Here is a 16,713-nt window from a genome sequence, read left to right on the forward strand (position 1 = left end):
CTGTGCACTGGCTCCAAACAAAATGGGTCCACTCTTTCTGGCATCACTCCTCATTAAAATCATTTTGAGCGCCATGAAACAGTTGTAAAAAGACTTCAAGTGTGTGGATATGGATATGCTGATCATTCAGTGGACACTAAGGGTTTGAATTAAATGCAGTGAGGTAAGATGACTATGTCTGAAATTCTGTCATCCATCCACTCCATTGCCTCTAGCTACTGCAGCACCTGCTGTATGTAAAAACAACTTAATCTTTGGAGGTACTCCAAACACCTTAAGTCCAAGTCAGACTCTCAGTTATTGGATCATAACTGATGGCTTAATGCTCCCTTTATAAATTTAAAAAGAAATGTTGAGCTGGTGAAAGGTTTGGTGAATAGAGGTTTTACAGTCCTGATATAAGTCTCATTCATCCAGAGGACAGGTGTAACGTGTAAACTGGAAGCTTCACCACACTGTCCTGCCAATCCACCTCAATCATGTTCTGGAGACCACCTCTAACCTTGAGAGGGTACCTCAATCTCCATTACATGCCACTGTTAAAAATATTTAGTACAAGAGATCTTTATAGAGGTGCTACAAACACATGTGGTGGAATACTAAGCCATGATGATGAGTGGGGAAAGAAGGGGTCTGGAGCGGAAGGGGGAATCACCTATCCAATGCAGAAGTTAATTTTCTTTTTAATAATTTTCCCCTTAGGGAATTCCCCATCATAAACTTCTCATCTTGCAAGGGCCTGACTGTGGGACAAAAGTCTAAGCACAAGAAGATGTAGAAACAGTTAAAGGTCTAGAGAGAGTTGACCAAAACGGTCAGAGCTGTGGCTGGATTTATAGAGATGTTAGGAATAGGCTACGTTTATGTCATGGAGGCCACAGAACATTCTCTCCTTCAGCCCCCGGGCTGAGAGATTGAAGCTGGGAGCCAGGGGGGCCTTGAGAGGGTTCCAGCTTCCGACGACAGCCTCCTCATGGGGCCTCCTGCAACATTCCAGTGACAGGTGACAGCCTCCTGAGGGTGCCCTCCTCAGGGTCCAGCGACAGGTGATAGCCTCACGCAGGGGAGGAGGTTGCCTTGGGCAAGCATCTGGGAGTGTCTTGTTTTCTCTTTGGGAAATAGGGTCACTCTGCAGCTCCCAGCCGCCGTGGGTGATGGGAGCCCCCTCTGAAGCTTCCAGCTGCCATGGGAAGAAGGGGTACCCCACATCTCCCAGCCACCGCGGTGGCGGGAGAAACCCAGGAGCCACAGCAGCAAAAGTCACTGATCACGGCTTCTGTTAATTTTTGTTTATTGCCCGTGACCTATCCTTGACTTTTACTAAAAATAACCATGACAAAATCTTAGCCTTAGGAATAACTCTTTGCTAATTCACAGTGGGACAGAGGAAAAGTAGTAGACAGGATCTGATTGGTATATTCAAAAATATACAGATGTGTAAAGGAAAATTATTGGCTCTTCCTTTAAGCCCACTGTAGAACACAAGAACAGGGTGTCACTATGAAATTTAAAGGTAGCAAATTCAGAACCATTAAAAAAGTAAGGTGTTTTTGTCTTTTTTTAAACACTATGTAGTCAGCTTGGGATATTTATTGCTGCTAAAGGTCTCCAGGCAGCTACAATGACTGGACTTTTTTAAAAAACTGAATCATTTTATGATTCAATATTTAATACTAAAACCAGTAATCAGATCTCATGCTGCAAGGTATAAACTGAATGCCTGCAAGGGTCAGGATGGTCTCCACCTCCCTGCTATACTGCCTTGCACAAATGTCTATGTGCACCACTGAAGGGGAGAAGGGGTCGCCTTCTTCTGCAGTAGCAGATAAAGGCTACTGGTGGAGCCAAGTTACTGTAAAATGGCAGGAAGAAAGTGCCCAGTAGTGCAGGAAATGTAAAGATCAAGTGCCATTCTTTATGGAAAGTGTTTCTGCTCATTTGTTCTCTGATTCAGTATCTAGGATAAAGTAGAAGAACAAGTGGTGTTGCAATATAATATATATAAAAGGTAAATCTGGGTCATCCCCCACTCTTTGAGCAAAAACCACCATTAAAGCTAAAATGCTTTTTTAATTGCTGATTTTATATTGTATCTATTGCCCCTGCAAATTATCCAAGCTAAGCAAAACAATGCCCTTCTGCAATTGCCTGTCCCCCAGTAACCATCCCCATATCCTGCATCTGCGAAAACGCTGCCCACTCCCAGCAGATGTGGTAAGCCCCACATTTATTTCTAAAAGGTAATTGTTACCTGTCCATGGGTGTCCCCTGGAGGCTTTCCAGGCTCAAACCGTACAGCCAGTCCAAAGTCAGCTAGAACTGCTGTCAAGTCATTCTTCAACAACACATTTTTACTCTTGAAGTCCCTGCAGACAGCCAGGAAGCAAGTTTGAGAAGGATTTAGTATGGCACAAATCCCATCATTTTTAAACAAACATGTCAAAACTTGACTGGCTTAATTGCCATGCTCGGGATGAGCTCCGTGACCCAGTGAGAATCCAGTATGCTGAAGATGCACCTGTCTTACATCTCTGAGATCACACCTGAATCTATGAAAGCAACAAACAAACTAGAGCCCTCACTGCTCCTGACCATATTTAACCGATTTCATTCCCCTCCACCATATATTTCTCTGTGTGCGTTTTTACAAAATACTCCAGTTCAAAAATACAAAAAATCTAAGGCAGAGTCAGGCTGACACACTGCTTTAGGAGTGGCATTAGGGAATTGCCTGCTAACACCCATGCTGGGCCCGAGTGGTGTAGAGGCAGATTTCAGCCTTTGCACTGAAGTAGGTTCCAGCCTTTGCACTTATGTGAGGCCACTGCTCACATTTCGCTGATGATCTGGCAGTTGTGTGCTTTTAGCAGCCCACAGGGTGACTGTCAGCCTCTCTTTCCCCAACCTGAGGGAGGGGATTATAGTGATGGTGCCATAGAGAAAGAAGGGCTTCTGTGGCACCCAATCAGGATGGAGGAGGTATGGCCATTGCACTGGTTCCAATATATGGTCCAAAATAGAAGAGGAGAGAAATAACAGCAGAAGCAAAAGGAATCATGGGGGGAGGGTAATTTCAGAAAAGAATCAAAGCAGGGTAAGGAAAACAAGGAGAAAGCAGGAGTACAGGGGAAATTAATGTCAAAATAAAACTAGGGATTGAACTAAAGGATCCTAACATTATTTATAGATACACGCATCCTCCCCTCCCCCAACATGCCACACATACACAGAGGTATTAAAAAAAAAAAAAAAAAAGACATGAAGGAAGCTCCCACGTTTAAAGATTCTACCATTCATGCCTTTAGGATGACCAGATAGCAAGTGTGAAAAATCGGGATAGGTAGTGGGGGGTAATAGGAGCCCATATTAAAAAAAAGCCCCAAATATCGGGACTGTCCCTATAAAATCAGGACATCTGGTCAACCTACACGCGCTATACAAAAGTCAGCATTTCATACTAATGGGCAAACCCCTCCCCTGCCTGGCATCCTCAGCAATGTTCCCTCAAAGAGGCGTTTGAGGGGTGGGGGAGTGCACCCAGATGTGATAAGAGGTTATATTACAAGTTGGTTTTGCCAGAACTACCTACATATTGTTCCATTGTACATACTATGTATATGCACATTCTGTATACATTGGGCTTTAAAAGTAAGTAGGAAAAAGACGGTTACTCACCTTTGTAACTGTTGTTCTTCAAGATGTGTTGCTCATATCCATTCCAGTTAGGTGTGTGCGCCGTGCGTGCACATTCGTCGGAAAACTTTTATCCTAGCAACTCAGTGGGCCGGCAGGTCGCCCCCTAGAGTGGCGCCATCATGGTGCTCAATATATACCCCTGCCGGCCCACCCGCTCCTCAGTTCCTTCTTGCCGGCTACTCCGACAGTGGGGAAGGAGGGCGGGTGTGGAATGGATATGAGCAACACATCTCGAAGAACAACAGTTACAAAGGTAACTGTCTTTTCTTCTTCGAGTGATTGCTCATATCCATTCCAGTTAGGTGAATCCCAAGCCTTAGGTAGGCGGTGGGGTCGGAGTGAAATGTGGCAGAATGAAAACTGCTGAGCCAGAGGCTACAGCATCTCTTGACTTTTGAACCAGGGCATACTGCGAAGCAAAAGGTATGGACCGAGGACCAATGGAGCTGCGCGACAGATCTCGTGGGTAGGAACACGAGCCAGCAAGGCGGAAGATGAAGCCTGAGCCCTGGTAGAATGCACGGTGATGTGGCTTGGGGAAATATGAGCCAAATCATAACAAGTGCGGATGTACGCCATCACCCAAGATGAGATCCTCTGAGAGGAAAACAAGCAAGCCTTCCCGTTGGTCTGCTACCGTGACAGAGCTGGGGCACCTTACGAAACGGTTCTGTCAGCACAATATAAATGCGAGCACTCTACAGATGTCCAGGGAGTGCAACTGTTGCGCCCATTGCGTTGAGCTGTGGGTAACATGAAAGGCCGAAACCACCTTAGGGAGGAAAGCCGGCTGTGGTCATAACTGCACCTTGTCTTTGTGAAACCTAGTGTACGGCGGAACCACCGTAAGAGCTCTGAGCTCGGAGACTCATCTGGCCGATGTAACAGCTACGAGGAAAGTTGTCGTCCAAGACAGGTATAGCAGAGGGCCGGTCGCGAACGGCTCGAATGGGGGAGACATAAGTCTGGTTAAAACTAGGTTGAGGTCCCAGGTTGGGGCTGGGCGGTGCACCGGAGGGTGCAAGCGCTCCAAGCCCTTGAGGGACCTCGAACCCATAGAGTGTGAGAACACGGAACGTCCACCTTAGCCTGGCTAGAAGGTAGAGATGGCTGCCAAGTGTACCCTCAGCGATGATACCGCCAGGTCCTGCTGCTGAAGGCCAGAGGCAGGCCAAATAGAGGGGATCGAGACCTCAGTAGGAGCAAGATCGAGCGTATTACACCTGTAGAAGAAATGCTTCCACTCGGCCAGGTACGTTGACCAGGTGGAAGGCTTCCTGCCACCCCGGCTCAGTTACGCAGCAGCCACACCGTGAGGCGAAGAAGCTGCAGGTCCGGGTGACGAAGCCTGTCGTGGCCCTGAGTGATGAGGTCTGGGTGGGGTGGCAGGGTAATTGGGTTGGTTACTGACAGGCCGAGCAACGTGGTATATCAGTGCTGCCTGGACCACGCTAGAGTGATCATGATGATGCGCGCTCTGCCCCTGCGGAGTTTGAGTAGGACCTAATGAACCAGTGGGAACAGTGGGAAGGCATAAAGGAGTTGGCCTTTCCACAGCATCAGGAATGCGTCCAAGATCGATCCCGAGGAGAGACCTTGGAAGGAGCAGAACATCTGGCATTTTCTGCTCTCGTGGTGAGCGAACAGGTCTATGTGAGGAAAAATCTCCACTTCTGGAAAGCAGAATGCCTCACATGGGGCAGAATGACCACTCGTAAGACAGGAAAGACCTGCTGAGTCAAAGCGCCAAGGCGTTCCGAACCCCTGGGAGAAAGGATGTCACCAGCTCCATTGAGTGGGCCATGCAAAAGTCCCAGAAATGGATGGCCTCCTGACAAAAGGGGGGAGGACCATGTCCCTCCCTGGTTATTTATGAAGCACATGGCCGTTGTGTTGGCTGTAAACACTGAGATACCACGGCCTCGCAGCTGCCGCTGGAACCCCTGGCACGCCAGGCGGACTACTCTCATTTTTGGGGCATTGATGTGGAATGCCAGCTCCTGAGAAGACCAAAGGCCTTAAGCTCGGAGGTGACCATGAGCACTCAAGCAGAGAGATGACGCGTCCGTCGTCAGGGGCAGTGAGGGCTGGGGCGGATGGAACCGCATCCCTGCCCACACCAGGGAGGGAGTTAGCAACCACTCTAGAAAGCCTAAGGTGCTCGAGGGAACGGTGATTACCATGACCATTGGCTCCCTGTCTGGGCGGTACGCCAAGGTGAGCCGGACTTGGAGAGGACGGAGGCGGAGCTTGGCGTGTTTGGTTACAAACTTGCGGGCAGCCATGGACCCAGGAGACTGAGACAAGTGCGAGCCGAGGTCGTTGGGAAAGTCTGAAGACCTCGGATGATTGTTGCCATCGCCTAAAACCGCGGCTGTGATAAGCAGGCTCCGGCTAGGTCGGAGACCAGGATACCCCTAGGAAGTCCAACCTCTGCGTGGGAACCAGAGTGGATTGCTCTATAGTAATCATCAGGCCTAGACCTGTGAATAAGACCGTGACGATGCCCACGTGCTGAGTGGTTTGTGTCTCGGAGTCTCCTCGGATAAGCGAATCGTCCAGATATGGAAAAACACATATCCGACATCAGCGAAGGTAGGCGGCGACTATGGCCATATACTTGGTCAATACCTGTGGGGCTGCAGAAAGGCCAAACAGTAGGACCGTAAACCAGAAGTACTGACGGTTGGCTAGAAAGTGGAGGTATCTCCTGTGCGGAGGGAAGATGGCGTTGTGAAAGTACGCGTCCTTCATATCGAGGGCGGCATAGCAGTCCCCAGGAGGCAAGGATGGGATAATGGTTCCCAGGGATACCATGCGGAACTTCAACCTTATCCTAAACTGGTTGAGTCCGCGCAGGACTAGGAAGGTCTGAGACCTCCGTTCGAGTGGGGGACTAGGGCATAATGGGAGTAAACTCCCTTGCCCCTTTCGTCCGTCGGCGTCTGCACCTCTTGTACGAGGAATTGCTCGTGAGAGGGGTCCCTGAAGGGGGACAGGGTTGGAACAAATTAGAGGTGGTACCCATGCTCCACCGTACGCAGGACCCAGCGATCTGAAATTAACTGGGGCCACGCCAGGAGAAAGCGGGATTGGGATCCCGGCCTGTGACTGGTACACCGCCCTCAGGCACACCTTGGAAGGTTCGTCTTTGGTCCCAGTGGTAATTGCGAGGGACCTTGACCTTGGCTCTTTAGGGGTCCTGACGTTTGTCTGCGACCACCTTGGCCTCGCCGTTTGCCAAAGTCCTGTCTCTGGCTAGGCATAGAGTATGGCAGCTGGGGACAGAAAGGCCTGCGTTTGGTTGCTGGCATATGCATGCTGAGAGAGCGCATTAGGACCCTATTGTCCATCAGGCTTCGCAGCCTGGGGCTGTCTTTGCCGCGAAGAGGCCTTTACCAACAAAGGGTAAGTCCTGAATGGCATACTGCAGCTCCGGTCGGAGGTTTGAAACCTGAAGCCATGAGATGCACCTCATGGCGACACCAAAGGCCAGAGTCCTGGCTGCTGAGTCTGCTGAGTCCAACGAGGCCTGAAGGGATGCTCTGGGTACCTTTTTCCCCCGTCCTCCAAGATGGCAGCGAACTCTTGGCGGGAGTTTTGAGGGAGAAACTCCATAAACTAAACTACCTTCACCCAGGTGCTATAATTATAGCAGCTAAGCAAGGCTTGTTGCTTTGCTACCCAGAGCTGCAGGGCCTCTGCAGAGTACACCTGGCGGCCAAGTAGGTTCATTCGCCAAGCCTCCTTCGGTTTCGGGGCTGGCGCCCGCTGGCCATACCAATACCTCTCCTTAACAGATTGAAAGACTAGTGAGCAGAGAGGAGAGCAGACAGACGAGTAGTCGTACCCCTTAGAGGGCACCATACCGGGTCCTCTACCTCTGGGACCTCCTCCACCTCAGGTTGTCGGAAGGCGTATCAGAATCGTGGCCCTGAGCATAAGATCTGCGCATGTGGGATGACACGGATGTGTGTCTGGATGGCCAGGGAGGTACTAAAAAAAAAGGCAAGGGCAGAGTCTCTGACTCTATCGGACCTTGCCCAACTCGGCACCGGAGACCGGCACCGGGAGGTGTACCGGTACCTGGAATGAGATCCAGACCTGCAACCAGAACGATGCCGGGAGGTTGACCGAGATCTCGAGGCTTGGGGAGAGGCTACGGGAGTCACGGTACCTGTTGCGGTGCCGGGAGTCGGAATGGTGCCGATAGTAGCGGGTCGGCGAACGGGATACCGACCGGTGCGGTGAGTGCGACCAGTACCGATGAGGAAAACAGCACCGGGACTGCAAGTGGTGTCGGGTGTGCCAACGGGACCTGGAACGTCTGCGGGACCGTGATCATGAACGGTGCCGCTCTGCTGTGCTGACAGAGGACGGTCATATGAAGAGACTGTATTACCCGCACCAGCGGTGCCGGGGTCAGGCAGCATCGACTCTGTCATGGCAATGAAATCCCTCGCCATTGGTAATGTCTCCGGCGTGGAGGGAACAGCAGGCTCAACCACAGTGCATACTGGGGAGCTATCAGGCACCAGATTCGACAGCTCTCGTGGGACCGGAATCGACGGTACCAAGGTAGTCAGAGCTTCGGTAGGTGTCGGTGCCGAGCGATCCGACTTAGACGAGCTCTCTGGCTGTGGTGCAGTTGACACGGAAGCAGCAGGAGCAGTAAGCTCAACCACAGCGCGTGCCGAGGAGCTGTCAGGCACCGGATTCGACGGCCCTTGTGGGACCGGGATCGACGGTGCCGACGTCGTCGGTGCCTCTGCAGGTGTCGGTGCCGGGCAATCCGACTTAGACGAGCTCTCTGGCTGCGGTGCAGTTGGCACAGAAGCAGCAGGAGCAGTAAGCTCTACCACGGCGCGTGCCAGAGAGCTGCCAGGCACTGGATTCAATGGCCCTGGGGGACTGGAATCGACAGTGCCGATGTCATCGGTGCCTCTGCAGGTGTCGGTGCCGGGCGATCCGACTTAGACGAGCTCTCTGGCTGCGATGCAGGTGGCACGGAAGCAGCAGGAGCAGGGGGCTCAACCACGGCGCGTGCCGGGGAGCCGTCAGGCACCAGCAGGAATTGTAGGCTCTCGACCTCGGAGGAAGGGAGCGGTGCCGAGTCGACTTCGGTGCCGGCGACAGCCGGTGCCGAAAGGCCTTGGCAGTACCGGTGGGGTCCGGTGCTGAGGAGGTGCTTCTGCCAGCCGCTTGATCATCACTCGGTGCCTAAGGTGGAGGGGTAAGTGAAAGTCCCACTCCTTTTTGTTCTCGGCTTAAAAGCCTTGCAAATGGGGCACTTAGCTGTCAAGTGTGATTCCCTGAGGCACTTCAAACAGGAATTGTGTGGATCTCCCTTCGGCATCGGCTTCTGGCAGGCCGAGCCCATTTTAAAACCCGGTGAGCCGTGCATGGGCTCCGGCACCGGGTGCAGGAAAGGGGCTACTTCCTGAACCCCGCTAACTATTTCTAAACTAACTATGTTAGCAAAGAAAAAACGTATAACTATACAAATATATATAAAAAAGGATAATAACTGCATAACTATATACGAGAACTATGAGTAGCTAGGGAAGTGGCGGTCAGCTAAGCCGCGCTCCACTGTTCCAACGACCGACACGGGCGGTAAGAAGGAACTGAGGAGCGGGTGGGCCGGCAGGGGTATATATCGAGCACCATGATGGCGCCACTCTAGGGGGCGACCTGCTGGCCCACTGAGTTGCTAGGGTAAAAGTTTTCCGACGAATGTGCACGCGCGGCACACACACCTAACTGGAATGGATATGAGCAATCACTCGAAGAAGAAACTGGTCTTACTCCATTCAAAGTCAGCAGTTTCTGTAAAGTCTGACTGCAATTTTTAATTAGAAGAGAGCTTAATAAAGTTGCTTGTTAGTTTGTTATTATAAGCAACCCACCATCACCAACAAACATACTAGATCCTTTTAATGTCCATTCATTTATGAAGCAAATGTTACATTTATATATTTATAATCCTTTGTCATCTTAAAGTAGTAGCCCTTTACAAAACAAGGCCTCCTTGGAAACAAGCTGATGTGAGCTGGGTTCAGCTCACTCTTTCTACAGGCTTCAATTGTTTTGTGTGACGGAGATCTATTACACTGAATTTTTGAATTCCTGGACTGGCACTATCCTAGAGATATTGACTGTACTAGGTGTTGGACCACTAGTCATTGACCGAGTCCAGATTCCCTTTGTAGTGGTTTATTATGGGTTGAACAGAGTTTCATCCACAAGCCCTTCAAAGCCATGTCCTTACCTTAGTCTTATAGTCAGAACGTGAGTAAAAGACCTAATGAGGAAAAACCTCACTCCCTGGCCTTTCCACATTTTCATCAGAAAAGAGATGTTTGTGAATATAATTAAGCTACAAACCTTAGACAGCAGATGGCAATGCCCTGTATGCACTGCATTATACATTTTCCTATATTCTTTCAGTTCACTCAGTGACCTTGTTGAATGCAGGACACTGCTGGCCTGCACAACAATTAATGAGGTCAGATACAATTCTTTCATACTAAAAATGATCTGTCAAAATATTCTGGGAGGAGAGGAATCATTGGACCAGACAGTGAAGACAGACCAGACAGGGCCTATTGCATTTCTGGGTGTCATAAGGCCACATCCAAAGGCAGGCTGAGCTGCTCAACCCCCAAGCATCAACCTCCTGAGAAAGGAAATAACTCTTCCTTACCACAGCCACACATAAAGCTGCATGTTCTACTTCGGGAGATTCTGGCTAGGTGATTATAGTGGGGGACGTGATTTAGACCACTGTACAGTAAAGCAGTTATTGGAGACACTTTTGCAGTGCAGGATTTGTTGTTATAGCATATTCACAACAAAATTTAAAGAGTGCTTAATTGCTTGAGCAAAGCTGTGCCTGCCTGGTTCTCCTTCATTGAACTACGACTCCATTTGACAGAGGAGTTAATTCATGACAGACTCACTAAACCACAATAATACATTGCTCCGCCATCTTAAAAAGTAAAAATGAATGATTAGATGCACACACAGATAAATCCACACATGTACGTGCACACACTCTCTTCAGGGCATATTGTACATCTATCACATTCTCCATGCGCATATACAAACAGGTAAAAAACCATACATCCAAATTGGCCAAGTGGCCAAAAATGTCAAGGAATGACACCACTGCCCACAAAAAGAAAAATAATCCTCCAGAGAAAGAGCCGCAGGCTTTCGGCTGTCAAAGAGTAGGACAGGATCTATATTTATGCGCTTAAATAAAAACAGGCCGATTTTCTGAACAACTGAACATCTGGTGACTCCCACTCAGATCTAAGAAATAGGATTTTAAGGCACAGCCAATCACTGGCTTGGCAACATGACCCCACGGTCAGCAAGCTATTCAGTCAGACCAGGAAATGGCAGGGAGGATTAAGCTCTATAGTCAGGGACCGCCACTGAAAATCCCTTCCTACAAGCCTCCTCCCATATGGATGTGGGAGTGGGCCCATTTGAGTGTCCTGGCCAGTAGGTAACAGGATGCAGCAAGAGAAGAATACTTCTTCCACAGTGCCACTCACACCCATATATATCCCAGAAGCCACCAGCAATAATGAGTAAAAATTAATACAATTTAATTTTTTTATCTGCTCCTATCAAATAAAATGTGAGTTTTAAATAAGTCAGCACCCTACCATTGTGAGCTGAGAGCTCACACATCCAGGGTAAAATGGCCATTTGGCTCACAAATGCCTATAAACTTACTTTCTCCCCACCCCACCATTACAGACCTCCCCAACACATTCAGTGCTCCGGCTGGAGGTGTGGGCTCTGGTGTGGGGCTGGGGATAAGGGGTTTGGGGTGTAGGAGGGTGCTCCTGGCTGGGACCAAGGGGTTCAGAGGGTGGGAGAGGGATCAGGCTGGGGCAGAGGGTTGGGGCTCTGGCCTTTGGGGTGGGGCCTTACCTCAAGCAGCTTCCGGAAGCAGCAGCATGCCCCTCCTCTGGCTTGTATGCGTAGGGCAGCCAGGGGGTCCCACACCGCTTCCTCCAGCCCAAGTGACAGCTCCTGTGGCCAATGGGAGCTGCGGAACTGGTGCTTGGGGCCGAGGCAGCGTGCGGAGCCCCCCTGGCTGCCCCTACACATAGGAGCCAGAGGCGAGGACATGCTGCTGCTTCCGGGAACCATGGCAGGCAGGGAACCTGCCTTAGTTCTGCTGTGCCGCTGATCAGACTTTTAACAGGTCGGTCAGCAATGCTGACTGGAGCCACCAAAGTCCCTTTTCGACTGGGCGTTCTGGTCGAAAACCAGACACCTGGCAACCCTACCTTCTTCTGGGCTAAGGGGCTGCCAGGATCCACCCCCAGCCGGTACTAGTCATGGCTCCCTGTCCAGCTGGTGTCAGGGCAGTACAGAGAGTGGATTACTGGGGTCTCAGAGCTCATCTCTCCACCCCCTGCTATTCCAACTTTATCCCCTTTGCTGGGGTGCCTCGCTTCCTTACAATGTGTTTGGGACCCCCATGCCACTCCTTTCAGGCCCCTCCTTCCCTCTGGCTGTTGTTCCTCCCTCCATGGACCCTGCCCGCTGGGTCTGTCTCCTTGTTCCTGGTGGGTTCCAGCCCCCTGTATGACCCTCCTGCCCCTGCTCGCTGGCTCTCAGATGTGTCACTGGGCCACCAGGCAGCCCCCTCCAGCCTCCTGTGTGGTTCTTTGCCTGCTGGCTGACAGCCACAGAGCCTCACCCACCTGGGGCTGCTCTCACTGTCTCCCTCCCTCAGCACATATGCAGGCAGGGACTTGAGCTGGGGGCCTCCCTGATTTGACCAGGCATCCGGGCCATGGTATTGACCTGGGGTGCTGGCTACTCCCTACTGGCCATGGTCTAGAGCCCTCTGATTGGCCAGAGGCCCTGTCAGTCCCAGAATCCCAACTTCTTGGCCCCTCCCCTCTCCCCTAGTATGGCGAGAGGGCACCAGAAAAAACAAACAAAGAAACCCACAAAGTTTTAGTAAGGGGCCAACAGTACCCTTACACATGGGGGAGGGGGACACCTGTTAAGCAGTGCAGAGTCCAGCAGCCCCAGAAGACAGTAACCCAAAGACTGGGGTCTCAGTGCCAAAAAGCATTTGGTACCCACAAGAAGCGGGGACTCCAGTTCATCTGATACCAAAAGGTCCTTAGAGTGCTGGAATTCCTGCAGTACCAAGAAGGAATCTGGTACCGAAAGGGTAGCTCAGACAACAACTGCTGAAGAAGATAACACTGACTATTGCACCGCAACAGAAGATGGGCAATGTTGTTTGTGCAGTGCCGACGATGCTGAACGCACTGGTACCAGTGGCTGGACAGACTGCGTCGGTACCAACAGTTGGATTAAGGGGCACAATGGTAAGCTGGTTTCATGTACTGGTATGTACTATGGGCCAGATGCATCAGTACCAACAGCTGGGCCAAACTCGCTCTACGCTTGCTCTCTGTGCTGGTAGAAGGTACCAGGGCCCTATTGGAGCCATGTCTCTTTTCCTTGGAGCTTCATAGTCCTGCCAGTACTAGTGGAGGAGTCCTTGGTTTCAACAGTACCTATGGTGATTGGAGGCTTGGTTGAGCACCACAGCTGTTTCCTTGGAGTGAGAATTGGCATTCCTCTTTTTGGGAGTCTTCCCAGAAGCCTCCAAAGTCTTCCCTTCCTTTCTGGGGAAATCTGCCCGAAGCAGAAGTAGCGCTGGCTCTGTCCAGGGACAGATATGGGGGGTGAGAGAGGTGGTGTCTCCTGACCTGGTTCTGGATGCAGAGAACTTTCTATCATGAACAGTCCCAGCCTGAGCTCCTTGTTCTTCCCTGCCCTAGAGTTGAGGGCCAAGAAGTTACACTTCTGGGAGACATGGGACACCCCCAAGCAAGAGACACATTTAAGAGTGGCCATCACTTACAGGAAGAGGCAGCATTCAAGCATGGCAGGCCAAGAATGCCCTGCTAGGAAAACAAGTCTCTCTAGGGGAAAATGGAGAGTAGAACAAAACAATCTTCTCACTACATGTACAAACTAACTCACTAACTACACTAACAACTATTAGACTAAGTATCTAAACCAGAGGTTAGCAACCTTTCGGAAGCGGTGTGCCGAGTCTTCATTTATTCACTCTAATTTAAGGTCTCGCGTGCCAGTAACACATTTTAATGTTTTTAGAAGGTCTCTTCCTATAAGTCTATAATATATAACTAAATTATTGTTGTATGTAAAGTAAATAAGGTTTTTTAAATGTTCAAGAAGCTTCACTTAAAATTAAATTAAAATGCAGAGCCCCCCGGACCAGTGGCCAGGACCCAGGCAGTGTGAGTGCCACTGAAAATCGGCATGCATGCCATAGGTTGCCTATCCCTGATCTAAACACTAAGGAATAAAAGAGAAAGTGTGTCTGCCTTGAGCATGCCTCAGCCTAAGGAAGGGGTTCTCAACCCCTTTTTCGCCCCCTTCCCCCATGCTATAAAAATTCCACAGTCCAGCTGTGCCACAACTGCTTTTCTGCATATAAAAGCCAGGGCCAGCATTAAGGGGATGCAAGAAGAGCTAATGCTAAGCTAAGCAGCTCAGATTTTGGTTTCAGCCCCAGATGGCAGGGCTCGGGGCCCCAGGCTTCAGTACTGCACAATGTGACTTCACCTTTCTGCCCTGGGCCTCAGCAAGCCTAATGCCGGCCCTGCTTCATGAACCTCCCAAAACCTGCTCGCTGCCCCTCAGGGGGCCCCAGAGCCCTGGTTGAGAACCACTGTTCTAAGATTCCATCTCAGGCCACAGTGGCTGAAAAGGCACTGATGCGGTTCACCTACATATCCCTATATAGGCTTGGTGTCTGACATTAAGAGGCTGAACGGACACTCCTAGGTGAAAATCTCCAATCACTGGCTTGAGAGGCACATGTGTACCTGAAGCAGGGCACCCAGAGGGACGCTACTCAAAGAAGAAATGATATTTGACAGCATTAGATTCCACTGATTTATAAACCAATGCTCTTACTTTAAATTTCCACTAGAGGGCACTATAGCACTGACAAGCAAGATTGTGATAATTGCCACATTAATCCTCCTTTTGTGCCAAAGGCCAATGCTGTTAAGGAGTTAGCTGAAGCTTTTTATGGCAGTAACTCACTCAGACTTAACTGAGAATTCAAGCATTTTAACAGTGCATTGTCCTGTGCTATTCAAAAATATCACCCAACTTGAAACAGATTTACTCATTTATTTTTTTAGACAGGGGAAAGACAGTAAAATACACCTGTGCCCTGAAACTACATGCTGCTTAGATGGTAAAGTTTACACATGGGGAATGAATTCCTCCCCCCCTTCCTCTTCCCCTCCCCTGCATCATTTGCTAAATCTATTGTGACACTAATTACCATGGTCCACAGCTTCAAGAGTTTTGCATGCCCTTTTCCCTGCACCACCCCTAGGAATTTCACATATAAATCACTGCATTTATTTTACAGGGGCAAGTGTCAAGGAGGCAGAGTTCCCCCACAAGCAACTGAAATGCAGCTGCAGGCTCTTGCACGAGATCACATTTCTCAGAATTCTCTTCCTGTTTTGGGGGGGCGGGCGCACAGTCACTGAACAGAAAACACTTTTTATAACAGAGATTTAAGCTTTTCGGATGTTAAAAAAAAAATCAGTCTCACCAAATCAAATACAGACGACTGCAATTGAACTTCATATTTCAGCCCAAGCTAGAGTGCAGGGCAGTGGGTGGAGGAGTATGTCCTGGGACTGCCATGTATATAGCCTTTCACCTGACTTAAATCCTTCCTGAAAACTCACCTATCCCACCATGCCTGGAGCAAGCAAGACTATACTATTTATATTTTTATTTTAGGACTAGCTATACAGAACCACCAAGACCTGCAGACATATAAAGTGAGTATCCATCTGACTGTTGCCATAACCCTCATCGTTCTGCACTCCAGCAATTCACCCTGCCACCCTAGCCTGTATCATGCCTAAAATGTGCTATAAACTCTTTGGGGCAGGGATCTTCTCTTCTTGTATCTTTTGAACAGCTCATGGCAAGCTAAGTGCTATAAAATAATGAGTAATAAACAGCAGCCATTTTCTATTTCACTCATTCTTCTGAACAAAAAGCTCAGCTGGGGAGAATAAGACTAAGCATCAAGCCTGAAATAATTGTATTCCCTGGAAGCACCAGTTTAAATCCTTTCATAGTCAAATAGCCGTACAGAATACATAGACTACAATATAGTTTATTCAGATTATAAACCCAGAAGGGCCAGTTTTGATCACGTAGTCTAACCTCCTGTATAACACAGGACTTTCCTGAATTAATTCCTGTTTCAACTAGGGCAGATCTTTTAAAACACAACCAATCTTGATTTTAAAATTGCCAGAGATGCAGAATCTACCACAACAGTTGATAAACTATTCTAATGGTTAATTACCCTCGCTGTTAAGAATTTCCACCTTATTTTTAGTCTGAATGTATCTAAATTCAAATTCCAGCCACTGGATCTTGTTATATCTTTGTCTAGACTGAAAAGTCCTCCATTATCAAATTTCTATTCTCCACATAGGTCCTTACAGACTGTGATCAAAGGGTACCCCTTAAAACCCTCCCTTAGTTAATATAAACAAATTGAGCTCTTTGAATTTATTGTTATAAGGGTTGTTTTCCAATCCTTCAATCATTCTAGCAGCTCTCCTCTGAACCCTCTCCAATTTAGCAACATCCTTCTTGAATTGTGGACACCAGAACTGAATGCAGTATTCCAATGTGAAGGTCCTTTGGATAAGGACTAAATCGAGGTCCTGCCTACTCTGTTTGGACATTAAATAGCCTCTGAGGCTTTCAGTGGAGGATCTGTCCCCCCCATGTTTTTGGGGTAAATTCCTTTCTTCTACAGGGGCTCTGCAGTGTGGGGGCAGCACAAACTACCTACCTGGCTATTACTGTATGTTATCTTTTGCAAAATACTTAGGATGAAAGGCACTTCATAAAAGCAAGATCTCCTCCCTCCTCTATTCA

The 16,713-nt window shown here is 49.2% G+C and overlaps 1 protein-coding gene across 1 annotated transcript in view; it reads right to left on the minus strand.

The window, feature by feature from the left end:
- The window catches only part of ACVR2B (activin A receptor type 2B), a 172,162-nt gene that overhangs the window by 21,354 nt on the left and 134,095 nt on the right, over positions 1 to 16,713 (minus strand). The window contains exon 8 of the mRNA XM_030550013.1: positions 2,252 to 2,366. Within this exon, the coding sequence (XP_030405873.1) occupies positions 2,252 to 2,366 (115 nt within the window). The remainder of the gene's footprint in view (positions 1 to 2,251; positions 2,367 to 16,713) is intronic.

Source organism: Gopherus evgoodei, chromosome 2 (assembly GCF_007399415.2).
Source record: "Gopherus evgoodei ecotype Sinaloan lineage chromosome 2, rGopEvg1_v1.p, whole genome shotgun sequence".
In the NCBI taxonomy this organism is placed as follows: Eukaryota; Metazoa; Chordata; order Testudines; family Testudinidae; genus Gopherus; species Gopherus evgoodei.